Here is a 19,271-nt window from a genome sequence, read left to right on the forward strand (position 1 = left end):
AACTGAGGGAAATATAACTACATATTATCTATAAAATACTTGCCAAGTGTGCATTGTAAAATATCATTTGTGTGCATTTTAGTGTCTTCAGTGTCGTTAGTTCTGGAGGTGTTTAATTAAGCTTTTGATGATTAAATATAAAGTCAGGAAATGTTCTGTTCTTTTTTCCCCGATGCATTATATGGGGACAATGCCACGAACTTGTCAAACACAAGAATGATTCACAATTCCTTTAAAACAGATTATGTTGGTTTATATACATACAAACATATACAGGGAGTGCAGAATTATTAGGCAAGTTGTATTTTTGAGGATTAATTTTATTATTGAACAACAACCATGTTCTCAATGAACACAAAAAACTCTTTTTGGAATATTTTTGGAAGTTTTAGCTATTTTAGGGGGATATCTGTGTGTGCAGGTGACTATTACGGTGCATAATTATTAGGCAACTTAACAAAAAACTAATTTATACCCATTTCAATTATTTATTTTTACCAGTGAAACCAATATAACATCTCAACATTCACAAATATACATTTCTGACATTCAAAAACAAATCAGTGACCAATATAGCCACCTTTCTTTGCAAGGACACTCAAAAGCCTGCCATCCATGGATTCTGTCAGTGTTTTGATCTGTTCACCATCAACATTGCGTGCAGCAGCAGCCACAGCCTCCCAGACACTGTTCAGAGAGGTGTACTGTTTTCCCTCCTTGTAAATCGCACATTTGATGATGGACCACAGGTTCTCAATGGGGTTCAGATCAGGTGAACAAGGAGGCCATATCATTAGATTTTCTTCTTTTATACCCTTTCTTGCCAGCCACGCTGTGGAGTATTTGGACGCGTGTGATGGAGCATTGCCCTGCATGAAAATCATGTTTTTCTTGAAGGATGCAGACTTCTTCCTGTACCACTGCTTGAAGAAGGTGTCTTCCAGAAACTGGCAGTAGGACTGGGAGTTGAGCTTGACTCCATCCTCAACCCGAAAAGGCCCCACAAGCTCATCTTTGATGATATCAGCCCAAACCAGTACTCCACCTCCACCTTGCTGGCGTCTGAGTCGGACTGGAGCTCTCTGCCCTTTACCAATCCAGCCACGGGCCCATCCATCTGGCCCATCAAGACTCACTCTCATTTCATCAGTCCATAAAACCTTAGAAAAATCAGTCTTGAGATATTTCTTGGCCCAGTCTTGACGTTTCAGCTTGTGTGTCTTGTTCAGTGGTGGTCGACTTTCTGCCTTTCTTACCTTGGCCATGTCTCTGAGTATTGCACACCTTGTGCTTTTGGGCACTCCAGTGATGTTGCAGCTCTGAAATATAGCCAAACTGGTGGAAAGTGGCATCTTGGCAGCTGCACGCTTGACTTTTCTCAGTTCACGGGCAGTTATTTTGCGCCTTGGTTTTTCCACACGCTTCTTGCGACCCTGTTGACTATTTTGAATGAAACGCTTGATTGTTCGATGATCACGCTTCAGAAGCTTGGCTATTTTAAAACTGCTGCATCCCTCTGCGATATATCTCACTATTTTTGACTTTTCTGAGCCTGTCAAGTCCTTCTTTTGACCCATTTTGCCAAAGGAAAGGAAGTTGCCTAATAATTATGCACACCTGATATAGGGTGCTGATGTCATTAGACCACACCCCTTCTCATTACAGAGATGCACATCACCTAATATGCTTAATTGGTAGTAGGCTTTCCAGCCTATACAGCTTGGAGTAAGACAACATGCATAACGAGGATGATGTGGTCAAAATACTAATTTGTCTAATAATTCTGCGCTCCCTGTATGAATCAGTTCACAGATGAATCTCATGAAAACCTGTCCCAAACACAGCATACCATGTTCTGGGTTGTTTCACCACATTTGGGTTTAAAACAACCCAGCATTTTTAGATTGCATTTAAAACAACCATTATATGTATATGTATATACATACATATCGAATTGTATACACACACGTTATTTCATAAATATAGTTTAAAGATTTTTATGACATTAGGCATGTGATAAAAATAGTTCCCTTTCCATTATTTATATAAATATAACCATAGATGGGAACAACCCAAAATGTGTATATATATATATATATATATATACATTTTGGATTGTTCCCATCTATGGTTGGGTCAAATATGGACAAACCCAACCATTTTATGCCCATATTTGAAACAACCCATAATTGTGTGTGTGTGTATATATATATATATATATATATATATATATATATATATATATATATATAGTTGAAATATGACCTGGACATCATATTAGCAGGTTTTGTGAGATTCACCCTCATGTTGAGATATGCCACATGACCACAGATGCTGCTATATGAATATGTCTCTGGGGCTGGTCTTGTTCAGTGAAAGATCTCAAGCTTATATTTACTGACAGAAATGCTCTTGATATTATATGAGGGTCCATGTTTAATTGAGACCATATATGTTTTAACAACTTTCCAAGTGAATGCTTTGTAATTATATTGTTCTTCTGCCTATATTGACTGTTCAAGCAAAAAAATATGGCTTAAAAATGTTATTTAGCTACCTTAAACTTATTTAGATATTGTATGATATACAAGAGAAAATATGTAAGCATCAAAATAAACTTATATAAAGCAACAAATATATTTTATGCATCTTTTTTTGTTTTCACATTTATGCATAAAAAAACACATTCTTTGGTAAGAGTTTTAATATGTACATCTTAAAAAATGTCATTCACATTCTTAAATTAACAAGTCACATTTGGTCAGATGTGTTTTACCCATCAATGGATCAACGCATGTTTATAAAAGAATCTCATTAAAAGAATTATCTTCTCTAGTACAACGCTTTCGACAAAATTCAAACTTTGAGGATTTGAGGATTAATGCAGCATTAGTGTTTAAGACCACGTTTACTGTGAGAGCGTAATTACTCTTCAACAAAAGAAACAGGATAATGCATAAGAAAATGCTTATTGTGATTGTATGATCATTGCATATTTGAGCATCTAAACCAAAGTATCACACACACATGTAAAAGAGGATTTGAGGCAGATTAGGGGGAATTTAACACTGGATAACCAGGAATCACACGGTCCATTCATCCCTGAAGAACATCGAAGCCTCTATCTTGTGCAAACATCTTCATTGCACTGTAAAAGACACACAAATAAAAAAATAATTTGATTGATTGTGTGAAAATTATTAATTAAAATTTGGGCATACTTTGAACACGTACACATTTTTTATACATCTTTGAGTTTGATACAGGTTTGGAACAACATGAAGGTGAGTAAAAGACAAATGACGGTAGCACTATTTCAGTGTCCTTGATACACAATGTCCATGTACTCACCATAATAATCACAGTAAATGTTGCATAATTACATGCACCTAACCCTCAAACAAACCCTAATCCTTAAAGGGTTAATTCACCCAAAAATGAAACTGATGTCGTTAATGACTCCCCCTAATGTCGTTCCTCACCCGTAAGACCTCCGTTCACACACAGTTTAAGATATTTTATATTTAGTCCGAGAGCGTATCTAAGTGTATGCACACTATACTGTCCATGTCCAGAAAGGGAATAAAAACATCATCACAGTAGTCCATATGAGACATCAGTTAGTTCATTAGAATCTCTTGAAGCATCGAAAATACATTTTGGGCCAAAAATAACAAAAACTACGACTTTATTCAGCATTAAAGCCCTGCATTTATGCCCGAGCCCGACGGGCCCCGACTTTTTTACGCCCCTCGGGCCGGGCTTCGGGCCAATTTTCACGTCATACCTAAAACGCGGGCCGGGCTTCGGGCCTTTTTATAGGCTTCTCCTTCGTTTTATATTTATTTTATCAATTAAAAGGAACAATGAGTTCTGCGCTCAGTGCGCTGGTGGAAACAACACGAGACCATAATAGCTAACGCGACTGTCAAGATGGCTCGCACAGTGTTCAGAGCATAGGTTCAGAGTCTGCGCCAGCAGCAGCAGCTTGCGTTTCTTCAGCGCGGAGACACACTGCAAGCGTGGTGTGAGCGTGGCGTTTCTGTTGCGTGTCATCTGCGGGGCGTCTGGTGCTATTAATGTACAGGGAAGCCCTATACTTCATGTTAAATATAAATATATTGCCTATTGATACAGCAAAGACAACTTCGGCAGTAGCCGGCCCATGCCATATCCATGGTTTTGACGGCAAAAGAATAATTCGTTCTGTATTGACTGGTTTAATATTTCAAAATCGATAATTAGGCTATGTTGTTTTTTATTATTACAATTAGGCCTATCTGCATTTATGTTAACCTACAGACTTTCAAACATGAAAATGTCATTATGTGTCACAATGTGTTATGGGCTATATGTTGTAGTCAGATAGATATGATGGGGCTGCAACACGCATCGCCGCAAATGACTAATGCAAGCCAACGCAAATGGCCGTAAATGAAACTTAAAATAAGTCTAAGATAGTCAAAAACACCATCATCTTCAATAAAAATGAATGAGATGAATGAGATCATTATCTTACCAGTGCGTCGCGCTCTCTTATGTGGTATTTGAATCTGAAATAAGCTGCTGAATAAAATGCATCTTAATCTTTTGCTTCCGTTGCTGTAAACTCCGTTAAATGAGCATATACCCCGGGAATTGAAGATGGGATTTATATTCATTTGCGTAGGTGTAAGGTAGGCTATAAGACAACCTGCATGTGCTTTTTTTATTTTATTTGTTTAGCTCCGTTTGCGAGAGCCGCGAGCAGAATCAGCCTGCCTCAGTTCGTCAAAAATGCCTTTTAGGCTACTGGTGGTAATAGTTGGCGAAATTAACTAACATTGTGATGCTTGAAGTGTTTTATGGATTTTATTATAGGCAAGACAAGTCAAGAGTTGATTTGAGAGACTAAATTAATTAAATATGCGGTTAACTCACTGTCGGCCGCTGGCCGCTTTTGGTCGTCACTTAAAAAAATTAAAACTTTAATTTAACAAACAAAAAAATGCTCTAAACATTTTTCTAAATTAACATAATAAAGGAACGAAACGAAAAATAACTACTTTGACATTAAAAACAAAACCGAACTATTTTAATGGCTGCAACAATGTAAAAAAATAAATAAATAAAAAAATAAAATAAAAACGGGCTCCAGTCGGACTCGGGCCGAGATTTTTGATAAGCTGTCGGACACGGGCCGGGCTAGGGCCTCAGCGTCTCGGGCCAGGGCCGGGCTAGGGCCTAGATTTGAGGCCCGTGCAGGGCTCTATTCAGCATTGTCTTCTCTTCCGCGTTTGTTTTCAAGCCTCAAATAAATATTCAAACGGTTATGAATCAGCGGATTGATTCATGGATCACCAGTGTCATGTGATTTCAGCAGTTTGACACGCGATCCGAATCATGAATCAATACGCTGATTCATAACCGTTTGATCTTTATTTGAGGCTTGAAAACAAAACCGGAAGAGAAGACAATGCTGAATAAAGTCGTAGTTTTTGTTATTTTTGGCCCAAAATGTATTTTGGATGCTTCAAGAGATTCTAATGAACTAACTGATGTCTCATATGGACTACTCTGATTATGTTTTTATTCCCTTTCTGGACATGGACAGTATAGTGTGCATACACTTAGATACGCTCTCAGACTAAATATAAAATATCTTAAACTGTGTTCTGAAGATGAACGGAGGTCTTACGGGTGTGGAACGACATTAGGGTGAGGAGATAATGACATACATTTCATTTATGGGTGAACTAACCCTTTAAAATATTTCCTTTATTACAATGATAGTTCACCCTAAAAAAAAAAATCAATTCTGTTTACTTTAAAGAATGTTTACTTTATTTTAAAGTGTCATCACATATTAGGGTTACTATAGGGTTCCCTAATATTAATCAGTACTTAAATATGTAATTAAATTGTAACAATGACACTTTAAAATTAAGTAAACATACATTAAACATTAAACAGAATAGAATTTTTTAGGGTGAACTATCATTGTAATAAAGGAAATCTTTCAAGCTACAATCAAAGGTGAACTGGGATGCAGAGGTCAGTCTGGCATTGCGTTTACGGCCGTGTGAAAGTAACCATTGCACCACACACTCCCAGAGGAAATGGCATTGGTGGCTCAATAACAACAAAACAGACGCCGGTAGTCTTTAATGGGTAAACAAGACCTGCGACACGTCCTGTTATTGAACTTCAAAGCAACGCAGGCTATTCCAAAAGTAACCGTTTTAATATAGAGCAGCTGTGGTGCGTAGTTATATTAATAGAAATATTTCACAGTCGCCACTGTGCATGCAGGTCCAGCTCATGCATATCAGTGATAAAGGATTAGTTCACCCAAATATAAAAATGAGGTTCTTCTCGTGTTACGCAGCAGGCTTGAGCTTCAGCGAGAACCAATGAGGTTCATTCTCGTGTTATGCAGCACGTTTGAGCTCCAGCGAGAACCAATGAGGTTCATTCTCGTGTTATGCAGCACGTTTGAGACTCAGCGAGAACCAATGAGGTTCATTCTCGTGTTACGCAGCACGTTTGAGACTCAGCGCGAACCAATGAGGTTCATTCTCGTGTTACGCAGCACGTTTGAGCTTCTGCGAGAACCAATGAGGTTCATTCTCGTGTTACGCATCACGTTTGAGACTCAGCGAGAACCAATGAGGTTCATTCTCGTGTTACGCAGCACGTTTGAGCTTCAGCGAGAACCAATGAGGTTCATTCTCATGTTACGCAGCACGTTTGAGACTCAGCGAGAACCAATGAGGTTCATTCTCGTGTTACGCAGCACGTTTGAGACTCAGCGAGAACCAATGAGGTTCATTCTCGTGTTACGCAGCACGTTTGAGCTTCTGCGAGAACCAATGAGGTTCATTCTCGTGTTACGCATCACGTTTGAGCTCCAGCGAGAACCAATGGGTTTCATTCTCGTGTTACGCAGCATGTTTGAGACTCAGCGAGAACCAATGAGGTTCATTCTCGTGTTACGCAGCACATTTGAGACTCAGCGAGAACCAATGAGGTTCATTCTCGTGTTACGCAGCACGTTTGAGACTCAGCGAGAACCAATGAGGTTCATTCTCGTGTTACGCAGCAAGTTTGAGCTTCAGCGAGAACCAATGAGGTTCATTCTCGTGTTACGCAGCACATTTGAGCTTCAGCGAGAACCAATGAGGTTCATTCTCGTGTTACGGAGCACATTTGAGCTTCAGCGAGAACCAATGGGGTTCATTCTCGTGTTACGCAGCACATTTGAGCTTCAGCGAGAACCAATGGGGTTCATTCTCGTGTTACGCAGCAAGTTTGAGACTCAGCGAGAACCAATGGGGTTCATTCTCGTGTTACGCATCACGTTTGAGACTCAGCGAGAACCAATGAGGTTCATTCTCGTGTTACGCAGCACGTTTGAGACTCAGCGAGAACCAATGGGGTTCATTCTCGTGTTACGCAGCACGTTTGAGACTCAGCGAGAACCAATGAGGTTCATTCTCGTGTTACGCAGCAAGTTTGAGCTTCAGCGAGAACCAATGAGGTTCATTCTCGTGTTACGCAGCACGTTTGAGACTCAGCGAGAACCAATGAGGTTCATTCTCGTGTTACGGAGCAAGTTTGAGACTCAGCGAGAACCAATGAGGTTCATTCTCGTGTTACGGAGCAAGTTTGAGCTTCAGCGAGAACCAATGAGGTTCATTCTCGTGTTACGCAGCACGTTTGAGCTTCAGCGAGAACCAATGAGGTTCATTCTCGTGTTACGGAGCACATTTGAGCTTCAGCGAGAACCAATGGGGTTCATTCTCGTGTTACGCAGCAAGTTTGAGACTCAGCGAGAACCAATGGGGTTCATTCTCGTGTTACGCATCACGTTTGAGACTCAGCGAGAACCAATGAGGTTCATTCTCGTGTTACGCAGCACGTTTGAGACTCAGCGAGAACCAATGAGGTTCATTCTCGTGTTACGGAGCAAGTTTGAGCTTCAGCGAGAACCAATGGGGTTCATTCTCGTGTTACGCAGCACGTTTGAGACTCAGCGAGAACCAATGGGGTTCATTGTCGTGTTACGCAGCACGTTTGAGACTCAGCGAGAACCAATGGGGTTCATTCTCGTGTTACGCAGCAAGTTTGAGCTTCAGCGAGAACCAATGGGGTTCATTCTCGTGTTACGCATCACGTTTGAGCTTCAGCGAGAACCAATGGGGTTCATTCTCGTGTTACGCAGCACGTTTGAGCTTCAGCAAGAACCAATGGGGTTCATTCTCGTGTTACGGAGCAAGTTTGAGCTTCAGCGAGAACCAATGAGGTTCATTCTCGTGTTACGGAGCAAGTTTGAGCTTCAGCGAGAACCAATGGGGTTCATTCTCGTGTTACGCATCACGTTTGAGACTCAGCGAGAACCAATGAGGTTCATTCTCGTGTTACGCAGCAAGTTTGAGCTTCAGCGAGAACCAATGAGGTTCATTCTCGTGTTACGGAGCAAGTTTGAGCTTCAGCGAGAACCAATGGGGTTCATTCTCGTGTTACGCAGCACGTTTGAGCTTCAGCAAGAACCAATGGGGTTCATTCTCGTGTTACGCAGCACGTTTGAGACTCAGCGAGAACCAATGGGGTTCATTCTCGTGTTACGGAGCAAGTTTGAGCTTCAGCGAGAACCAATGGGGTTCATTCTCGTGTTACGCAGCACGTTTGAGCTTCAGCAAGAACCAATGGGGTTCATTCTCGTGTTACGCAGCACATTTGAGCTTCAGCAAGAACCAATGGGGTTCATTCTCGTGTTACGCAGCACGTTTGAGCTTCAGCAAGAACCAATGGGGTTCATTCTCGTGTTACGGAGCAAGTTTGAGACTCAGCGAGAACCAGTGAGGTTCATTCTCGTGTTACGCAGCACGTTTGAGCTTCAGCAAGAACCAATGGGGTTCATTCTCGTGTTACGCAGCACGTTTGAGACTCAGCGAGAACCAATGGGGTTCATTCTCGTGTTACGCATCACGTTTGAGCTTCAGCGAGAACCAATGGGGTTCATTCTCGTGTTACGCAGCACGTTTGAGCTTCAGCAAGAACCAATGGGGTTCATTCTCGTGTTACGCAGCACGTTTGAGCTTCAGCAAGAACCAATGGGGTTCATTCTCGTGTTACGCAGCACGTTTGAGCTTCAGCAAGAACCAATGAGGTTCATTCTCGTGTTACGGAGCAAGTTTGAGCTTCAGCGAGAACCAATGGGGTTCATTCTCGTGTTACGCAGCACGTTTGAGCTTCAGCGAGAACCAATGGGGTTAATTCTCGTGTTACGGAGCAAGTTTGAGCTTCAGCGAGAACCAATGAGGTTCATTCTCGTGTTACGGAGCACGTTTGAGCTTCAGCGAGAACCAATGAGGTTCATTTTCATGTTACGAGGCACATTTGGTTTGTCCTTGAACATTAAGCAGGTTTGGTTGAGCTTCTGTTTATGTTCATTGATCAATGTTTATGTGAATAAAAGCCTAAATTTAATCTGTTCATCATATAAAGTGATCGAGTCTCTTCAGAAAATTTTGACTAAAGCGCACAATGGATTAGTTTTACGATTTCTTTATGAACTTTTTGAAGCATCAAAGAGGTAGTTGCTTAGACTGTCAACAAATGGACAGAAATCACTCAGATTTCATCAAAAAGATCTTTATTTGTGTTCAGAAGATGAACGAATGTCGTACAGGTTTGGAACGTCTAGTTTTTTAGGTGAACTATCCCTTTAAATGTTCATTCAGAGCTTCATCTAATGGTTGAAGACAACAAACTGGATTGTGAGAAAGTTATGTGAAGGTTATTAAAGTCTTTTGTGAGGCGCTATCAAAACCATAATGCCCTTGACCGATCAGTTACATCAATTTAATGGTCCATCTGATTTCCCTTGAGACTCTCCCATGTGATCCATTGACGACACTGGGTTTGAGCTCTTGACTGTCTGTTGGGCCCTTTCCTTCCTGAGAAGACCTTTGGGGCCGATCTGCTCTGAGATATGCTGCTGAATGACACCATGTTTATTCATCGGATGGACTAAAGTTCTTCTGGTAGATCTAAGGGTGTGGTACGACAATGGATCCTTCTAGTGTGGCTAGACTTTTGACTTCCGCATGAAAAATGATAAATGAGACCACAATCTTACATTCTAAAAATAAGGTGTGTGACTTTAATTTGCCCAGGGAAACCTGATGAAATTTACGAAAATGTAACCAGATGAACTGTGTCCACCATTTGAACATGGTCATTTTGTCTACTTCACCTCATCTTGAGCTTGACAAGGAAAAGAGAGGCCAAAAGTGCCATTTCCTGCAGGATACCACGGTAAAGCTCTTAATTCAGACCATGTGTGACGTTAGGAGTTGCACGTCTATGTTAAAACCCCCTTTAATAACCACCAGGGGGGAAAAAAATGGCATCTGCTCATTTTTGTGGGTTTTGTTGTTAGATGAGCTCCAGAGTAATCTCACACCCAGGTGCATCATGGGCCCTCGGGGCGGTTAAGATCACACTAAACCAGGAGATCGGTCTCACAACAAGACTCTGTTCTAACCCACAATCACTTCACTTGTTCCAACATCCACTTACATAAGCCAAAGCATCTGTGCGCCAACATCAGACAGATTCATGCCTTTCTTTATAAAACAGCGATTGGTGAAGCTGCTCGTTGACATGAATTAGTTCACGCTGCGGCAGAACACAGATTTTTTAGCATGTCTTGTGGAGGCCTTGAAGGGTGTAATCGTGCTTTTCCTCATATTCTGGTCTATTTAAGCCGCTGAGAAGCAAGATATTATTCCAGCGAAATTGAGCAAAACAAGGTAAGGTTGTCTAATGGTGTCCTGGTTTCACCATGGATGTAATTAAACGTTCTTGTGTGGTTGCATGGATCAATGCAACCCAAAATCTTGCACTCTATAAACTCTTTACTGCAGTAAAAACCACAGTGATACGCTCCTTGTACATTATTTAGACTGGCCTCAAAAATACCTTAATGTAATAGTGTGGTCACATTTTTGAGTCAGTTAAAGTAAACATATAATACTGGGTAATGTTAGACAGTTTGTGGAGAAGAATCATTTGTTCAGAAGTAATATAATATCATGCATCAAACCACTTGTTAAAAAACATCAGGTTAATTTGTACCAAATGTAATTTATATGACTAATATCATAAGAAATTAATTTTCCTAAAAAGATCTCTAAAACAAAAATCAATTATAAAATGGATTTTTATAAAAACACACAGTATGTTAATGCCTATTATTCTGTATTAGTTGCATTTAAAGTTGTTTTAAGATAATATATGCACACATTAGAGCTGCATGATTCTGGACAAATTATTAAAAAAAAGAGTTTTGTTTAGAGATAGAGATCACAATTATGAATAGACAACATGTGGTTCAGATAAAAAATGTTAATTGCTGCAGTTCATGTAATTTTTTTAATGTAATTTGAATTAATAAATGTTTTTTCTATTTATAATTTTGAATGAATGATTTAATGACTCACTCATAAAGACTTTACTTGTTTCATTACTTGATGAACTCTGTAATGCCACAATTAATTAATGTAAAGTCATGGATGCTAGTTCAAGACAAGCGTTTGAGGTTAAAAAGTATATACAGAGTTTATTTAATAATTTTTTTATTTAGAAAATGACAGATTGCTTCGCTATATAAGACCCTTATTCCTCGCCTGGGATTGTGTGGAGCCCTTTGATGCTGCATTGAAACTGCAATTTGGACATTGGGACCCCATTGAAGTCCACTATTATGAGAAAAATCCTGGAAAGTTTTCCTCAAAAACCTTAAAACACTTTGAAAATTAGGCTTATTATATATCCAAGTTTTGGGAACCTTGGTTGTTCTTCAAAAAAAAAAAAAACCTGTTGATGAGGGGAGTGAATAAAATAAGAAATAGGGATTTTTGTTTGTTTTAACCAATTTTATTGCTTGTTTTGTGTCATTTTTAAATAGTTTTAAGTCATCTTGACTTGACTTGATGCATTTATATCCAGTCCTAATGGATTTCCTTATTTATTGCAATTTTGCTACTATAAAATACCCAGAAACAACTTAGAGGAAGAACTCCAGACTGGTCCACAACCACTAACTTTTCATCCGTAATTTGACTAATACTCCAGTATAAAAGGCCCTGCTTACACCTGGCATTAAGATGCGTTTTGGTCAATGGGATCTCAGTGGACAATGCTAAATACAGATGTAAACCGGGTCTAAAATGTTTTGAGCTTGTCCACTTTCGACCACTTCCAGAGGCAGTGAAAAACGCATTTGACCGGATTGCGTTCGTTGTGTAGACGCTCATGTGGTCGAATGTGTTCAAATAGCCACAAAAGACTGTCTTCGCTCCACCCTACAGACCTAATGTGCAAACATTATGGGAAGCGCACTTGCCAGATGGGATTTAAATTTGGTCGGCATTAAGACCCAAGTTTAGTTTGAAGATGAAAAACATACCAAGCTCAATGTTCTCTCACTATTCCTGATATCTAACACACTCACAGGAGTTGGCTGGTCTTGAGGCTGTAAGAGCCGACACAAAAGCTGCTCCTCTTCATGTGTTTTTCCTCTGTCTCTGGTTGCATTCATATTTAAATTGAGCAAGCTTATTTCGACCTTTAGATGGAAAGATCTGAAAAAATCCATACATTTACCCACCCATAGACCCTCTCCTTGAAGAAATCAGGAAGTGGTTAATAGTGGATTAAAACACCAGGATTAAAACACCAGGTATAAACGGGAATGTGTCTCCCTCATCCACTTGTGATCCGATCAATCAAAATGCATCTTAATTCCAGGTGTGAACAGAAATGTTTGACTTTACAAATGCTTCCTGTTTTACCTGTGGCTTTTCACCAGACTGGACGTTCGCAGAGATCCCGAGGGCTTTGGTGATGTCCTCAAGAGACGCGTTGTCTCCAGGTGTTTTCTGGACAAAATGCAGCAAAACCTTCTCTCCACCTGAACAGAGGGACACATTCTTGCATTGTGATATTGTTTTCATGACAGCTAAACATATTTAACACATTTCATGACACATGCATGGTTTAAATATTAAATTAATCTATTTTAATTAGAAAAACAATTGCGTCTGGACAAATGTTCTCATAACTCTGTTATAGTAATGAGAATCATCATGAGATTAATGAGAATTACAAACAAACCTCAACATCCAACTGCATTTAAGTAATGAGTAATTGTGGGAAAACATGTTTAGTTGTGTTGCTAAATTAATGCCAGCCATACCCAGAAGCAGTTCACAGACTCATCAAATCCACACACATCGAGTTATTATTCTAAAATGTTAATCTCTGCTTCAGGCAGATTTCTTCACATTATTTCTCATGGTTGAGCACAGAACAGATTTTCATGGGCAACAATTTTTACATGTGAAGTCATGCTGCCCTCTAGTGAAAATAATGCAGACTGCTTTATTTTCAGTCTAATTCAGACCAATTTATTTTCCTTGAGAAAATTATGAAAACTCAAACTTTTTTTTACCTTTTGCGACGATGAGTAGGCCTCCACTCTGCAGAAGATCTCCACTAAAGTTCCCATGAATTCCTTCTGCACTCGCCTTTAAGACAGGGTGAAAAATTATTAATCAAAAGCTTTATCTAAAAGGGAAATAAGCTATTATTAATTTAACACCTTAAATTTGGTCATTATAAATACTGTTTAGAAATAAGACGTCATATTAGTCATTTAATCACTAATTATCATTGGACCACAGTTATAATTTGCATTCGAAAACAACTATTAAAGGTAATGTGTAATGCATTATAAATACCTTAGAGGCAATTTCTCGCACTTGCTTTCCCATGGCAGCAGGAACCACATTCACAGCATTGTACCTGAGTTTGAAAAGATATTTGTTAATTATGCTTGTGTTAAGGTCCAACATCATGCATACGTTCACCCAAAAATAAAAATTGTGCCATCATTTACCCACCCTCAAGAGGTTCGAAACCTGTACGAGTTTCTTTGTTGAGCACAAAAGATCATATTCTGGATATTGTTGGTACACAAACCCCATTGACTTGTATTGTATTTTTATTTATTTTTTCATAGTATAGAAGTCAATGTATGGTTAACCATATTCTTCAACTTGAGGGAGAGGAAATGTTGAGAGATTTTTTTTGTTTTTTCAGCTGAACTATCCCTTTAAGCCTTTTAAAATGAAGAATTCAGTACCACAAGTAAAAATACTCATGAATATGCTTAGGTTGAAGCATGCCTCATACCTTTTAAATCCTAAATCTTTGTAACACTGTTTCTTCTCGTCAATGTAGATGTCTAAAACAAAGAAAAAGTTAAATATTAACAGGATCAGGAAGATGCTTATTCTCCTTTTATCAGTGACAAACCCAAGGTAAACACAGGCATGGCAAGCATAGTAACATGTACAAATCACAGTAAAAGACAGGAATTCAATCACTAAACCAAACTGAAACCCACACAATGAGCTTAACCTGAGGTTATCACTTATTTCAGAAGAAATGCAGTATTGAAATCATTCTTGGGGTCCAAGTGCACTTGTGAAATGCATTTTTGTATTTCCTGCTTTTGAGACACTCAAACAAAACCTGAATTTGAGCATCTTGTGCTTTAATGGAAGCAAGAAATTAATCAATGTCACTCAGTTACATGAATTTAATTAGACACTTTGTGTTTTATGTTATGCGTTATTTTTCAGGTTTAAATATTTATTTTTCTTAAAACTAAAAATAAATATGTTTTTCATAGTCTTGACTCATTTCCTAGGTTTGGTTCCCATACTAAAAACGATGCATTTTTATTGAGGCCCATTCACACCAAGAAAGATAACTGTAAAGATAACAATAACTATTAGCGCCCACACCAATGGACAATATCATTCTGTTTATTCAAAAGGCACGTTCACACCAAGGACGATAACTATAATGATAAAGATATCATAAAATAACATAAAAATGAAATATGAAAGAATAGCAGTCCACACCACACTGTAAGCTGTAACTGTAACAGCACAGAAAAACAAGATCATTGGAATCACTTTCAGAATGATTTCCCCCCCCCCCCCCAGCTGATAAACAAAACATTGACAGCCAATCAGAATCCATCCCGTTTTTAAAAGCTTGAGCATATAAAGCAAAGATGATAAAACTACAGCGCCCTTCACACCAAGAACAATACTAGCGTCCAAACCAACGGAGGATTTTGTTCCGTTTATTATAAGCGTGCGCTGCAGTTCTGCAGTCTGTTGCTTTAAATGCTCAACTCTTTAAAGGTGCACTATGCAGCTTTCGTCCCCTGGAGGGCGCCTATTCAAAACAAATCGTAGTTTGATGACGCAAAGTGTGATCGCAGCATCTTGGGAGATGTGGTCTTCTCATCACAGCCGGTGGAAAATAGGACTCGGGCAGAAATCACGTTCATGCATGCGGTTATTAACGTTACTGTAGTCTAAAGCAGAGCAGGACCGAGTGTTGTGGAGCTGAGCACGGCTGCTGGAGCGATTGTTAAACAAATACCCGCCTCGCAAATACCGGGACTTTTATTATGACTGGACGGGACACATTCGCCGGGCGCCTGCACATATCCGCTCTTCCGGTTATGATTTTGAGGTAATGCAGCTCTGTTTATAATATTAGATACATTTAAGTGTGTTTAAAACGATGTTATGACTTTATTCCGTGCGTTCACTTGTTCACACTGCTAAGAGTAAAGCGCTCCTGCCAAATAAAAGCCGAAACCGAGGGTAACGCAGATATGACGCAATTGACAGGCGACTCGCTCAACCGCTATGCTGAAACGTCCCTGTCCTTAGTTAAAATAGCAATTTTCTCACAATTTACAAATAGTTGGAAACTTCTGGGATATTCTAGGTACTCAACTGAACAAAATATATAACACCGGCCTAGTGGTTTTTGGATATTTTACTGCAAAAATACTACATAGTTCACCTTTAAAGGATGGAGTCTGATTCGCACTCAGTGTTTTTATTATTCATCAGCTGGGAAAAAATCATTCCAAGGGCCAGATTTACTAACTGCACAAACCTACTACTTAACTACTGGATTTACTAAAGACACGTAGTGACAAATTAGCACTAAAAGGACATGGACAGTCATTTTAGTGGCTGATCTTATTGCATGCATTTTTAGTAGTTTCCTTTTAAGGCGCAAAGTGTATGGGAGGAGAGTATTACAATGAATCATGCAAGGGGATTTACCTAGGTTTGCACTAGTCAATTTACTGGTATTTGCTCCATTATTTACCATCAACCAGATGCTAATTGGTAAATTGCGTTGGTCATTTTGGACGTGACCCGGCTAAGTCTGTGTTCTCTCATTTGCGTCTCGTCAGTAGATCACACGCTGAACTTTCCACTCCCACATTGATGCTTGCTTGGAATTGCGCTCTCACGTTAATTTGCCCTGTTTAGTAAATCTGGCCCTAAAAGTGATTCCAATGATATAATTTCTCTGTGCCATTATTGTTACAGTAGTGGTGCGGACTCTGCTATTCTTCTTTATTTAGAATGATTTTTAAAAACGACTCTTCATCGTTATAGGTATAGTTATTGTCTTTTGTCTGAAGAGACCTTTATACGGTAACTACAAGATCTTTCACTATGGGAACATAAGTGTAAAACTAAGTAATTAGGAACATTATTGAACAATATAAAGCCAAGCTACAAGTGCCAAATCCTCACCGCCCTTGAAGAATCCCCCATCTTTGAACTCCTTCACTCCTACTTCTTCAGGTCCGATGCCAATCAGAGCGACACCGTTTGCTTTCAGGTCTTTGTCCAGTTTACTGACCTCCCCTGCCATCCACCGGCACACCTGACAACCAAACCTCCGCAAGAAGAAGAGGACGACCGCCTGCTCCCGCCACAGAGAACCAACCTCCACCATCTAATAAACAAGATGAACAGATAGATTATCATAGCTATCAAAATCCAGTGTTCGGCACTTTGCGGGCGTGAGTTTTTGTTGTAGATGTCTGTCTTAAAAAAAAAAAAAAAAAAAAAAAAAAAAAAAATTGTTGTGTATTGTGCTAATTAATTGAGATTTCTTACAGCTCTTACAGGTTTTTGGCCTTGTCTGTTCCGTTGCTTCTATTACTCTCCCCTTTTTTGTAAGTCGCTTTGGATAAAAGCGTCTGCTAAATGATTAAATGCAAAATGTAAATGTAGATTGCATTCAAAGCAAATCTCTGATTAGGGTTTCATTCATTAGTTCCAGATCATATAGAATAACACGCATATGGATGAATACAACTTTATTTACATTTTGGGGTAGTTGATTACATATGAAGTTATAACATTCATTTTATTATTAATTTAAAATTATTACGCATGCCGTTTTTTATGAGCTCAGAATTGAGACTACATACCGTATTTAACATTTTCACAAAAACCTGAATTTCTGATTCTGAAAAGAACTCATGCTCATGGACGTTGTTTGTGTCATAGTTGTTATAGTCATGTGATAGTTGTTATAATGTTACTCGGTGGCTACTATGAGACGCACTGCAGTGAGCTAGATCGACATTAAAACTCGCAGTAAATCAAGAAAACAAGACTTAAACAATAAGACTAACTGTGTTGAGTTGTATGACAATTACAAGTTTTCTGTCCATGAACGTTTCCAAACAGTTGCTCACCTGTCTAATAAAACACATCATATATTAAAGTGTCTTGATGTTTTCATGGTTCTATAAAATCAGAAACTAAGGGGTAACACGGGTATAAAGTCATTGATAGGTGACACGGTCTGTTTCCTGGTCAAAATTGCTTATTTCTCTGGATTTAAGCGTTCTTGGAAACATTTGGATAATGTAAAGTACACAAGACAACAAAACATATAACACTGTTCTAGTGGTTTTCGGATATATGAATCCAAATATTGTGCCTTTAAGTATCTACAATAAATTGAGCCACATGCACGTTTATATGGTTTGAAACATTTGCCTTTAAACTGTAAAACAAAACAAAAACAATAAAAATTGAATATATAACTTAGGAGGCAAATAACTACATCTATAATATAAAAATAAAATTTTAAAAAAGTTATTTTGACACTGCAGTACAGGTACCTAGAAATACAGCCAGTTAGAAGCAGTTTTGTTTTGTTGCATTACAGTATAAAAAGACTATGTTATGAAATAATGTGTTTTCATTTGACACATGCAAGCAATGAATGAGTTGTTACGTGAAAAATCCGAACAGGAAGTGATTTTCAATTCATGACAACACTTTGAAATTTTACTTTAAATGATTTCATTAGGTGATAGTATTACTTGATTTCAATAACCAGGTTTCTTTAATAACCTTAACGTTACTCATTCAAGCTTTTGAAATGATTCAGTTTGCATCTGAACATCACTGTAGTCTGCTAGTAATAGGCTAACTAACATTGTAACATAGTTGAATTATTACCTCTCCAGACGTAGTGTTTTTTAGTAGGTTGGCTCCTAGGGTGGTCAAATTCACGGATGACATTTTCGTAGTTTATTTGTCGCTTTCAGGTGTGAAACTCGCCCCTGTTCCAACAGCGGTTCTTTACACTTTACACAAGCAGACACAAACAAACGCGCCGCTGTTATATACACACGCCCACTTGTGTAAGACATGACGTGAGTGACACGCGTGTCGGCCAATCACAGCTTCGGGAATTCAAACCATGCGGTCGAGGGGCGGGCCATATTACATAAATATGACAATAGCAACTATTATATGATAGTTATTTAATCAACTTCCCGAAAAAAAAATGTATTCATTTATTTGTAAATGGATGTTATAAATCACTCTAGCCTATAGTATATATATATATATATATATATATAAGTTACAAGTCAAATAAAAGCTCTGCTAAAAAGGTGGGTTTTAAGACCACGCTTAATATGTGTGTGTGTGTGTGTGTGTGTGTGTGTGTGTGTGTGTGTGTGTGTGTGTGTGTGTGTGTGTGTGTGTGTGTGTTTTGAGCCCAAGATCAAGGTTAACATATTCTATAAGGTGGGATCAGGGTGATAAGGGTGTGGTTAAGTACATCAAAGGTCAGTAATTTCAGTCCGTCTCCCTCAGTTTGAATGTTGTAATGATTTACATTCAGTAATTAATACAGACCAAGAGAAAAATACATGTTGTACTCTATGTCGGTGTATAAATAATTAACTTAAGAAAGGCACAAAAATGAAAATTAACCCATGATTTACTCACTCCCAAGCCATTACATTTACATCTAATCATTTAGCAGACGCTTTTATCCAAAGCGACTTACAA

General features: G+C 38.7%; 1 protein-coding gene across 1 annotated transcript; it reads right to left on the minus strand.

Moving 5' to 3' along the window:
• Window positions 1-2,686: 2,686 nt before the first annotated feature.
• Window positions 2,687-18,619, minus strand: prxl2b (peroxiredoxin like 2B). Its single transcript, XM_067431272.1, has 7 exons — window positions 18,429-18,619; window positions 16,698-16,902; window positions 14,245-14,296; window positions 13,791-13,854; window positions 13,502-13,577; window positions 12,843-12,961; window positions 2,687-3,148 (listed from the first exon to the last, which is right to left on the minus strand). Exons 1-7 carry the CDS (start codon window positions 18,489-18,491, stop codon window positions 3,122-3,124), a joined length of 606 nt encoding a protein of 201 aa, XP_067287373.1. The 5' UTR covers window positions 18,492-18,619; the 3' UTR covers window positions 2,687-3,121.
• Window positions 18,620-19,271: the final 652 nt, after the last annotated feature.

This window comes from Pseudorasbora parva, chromosome 22, assembly GCF_024679245.1.
Source record: "Pseudorasbora parva isolate DD20220531a chromosome 22, ASM2467924v1, whole genome shotgun sequence".
NCBI classification, from domain to species: domain Eukaryota; kingdom Metazoa; phylum Chordata; class Actinopteri; order Cypriniformes; family Gobionidae; genus Pseudorasbora; species Pseudorasbora parva.

Coding starts and splice junctions, on each gene's coding strand:
- prxl2b (XM_067431272.1), bottom strand. CDS start 18,491: ATGTCATCCGTGAATTTGACCACCCTAGGAGCCAACCTACTAAAAAAC. Junction 16,903..18,428: donor AAAACACTACGTCTGGAGAG/GTAATAATTCAA, acceptor CTTGTTTATTAG/ATGGTGGAGGTTGGTTCTCT. Junction 13,578..13,790: donor TGCGAGAAATTGCCTCTAAG/GTATTTATAATG, acceptor CCTGTCTTAAAG/GCGAGTGCAGAAGGAATTCA.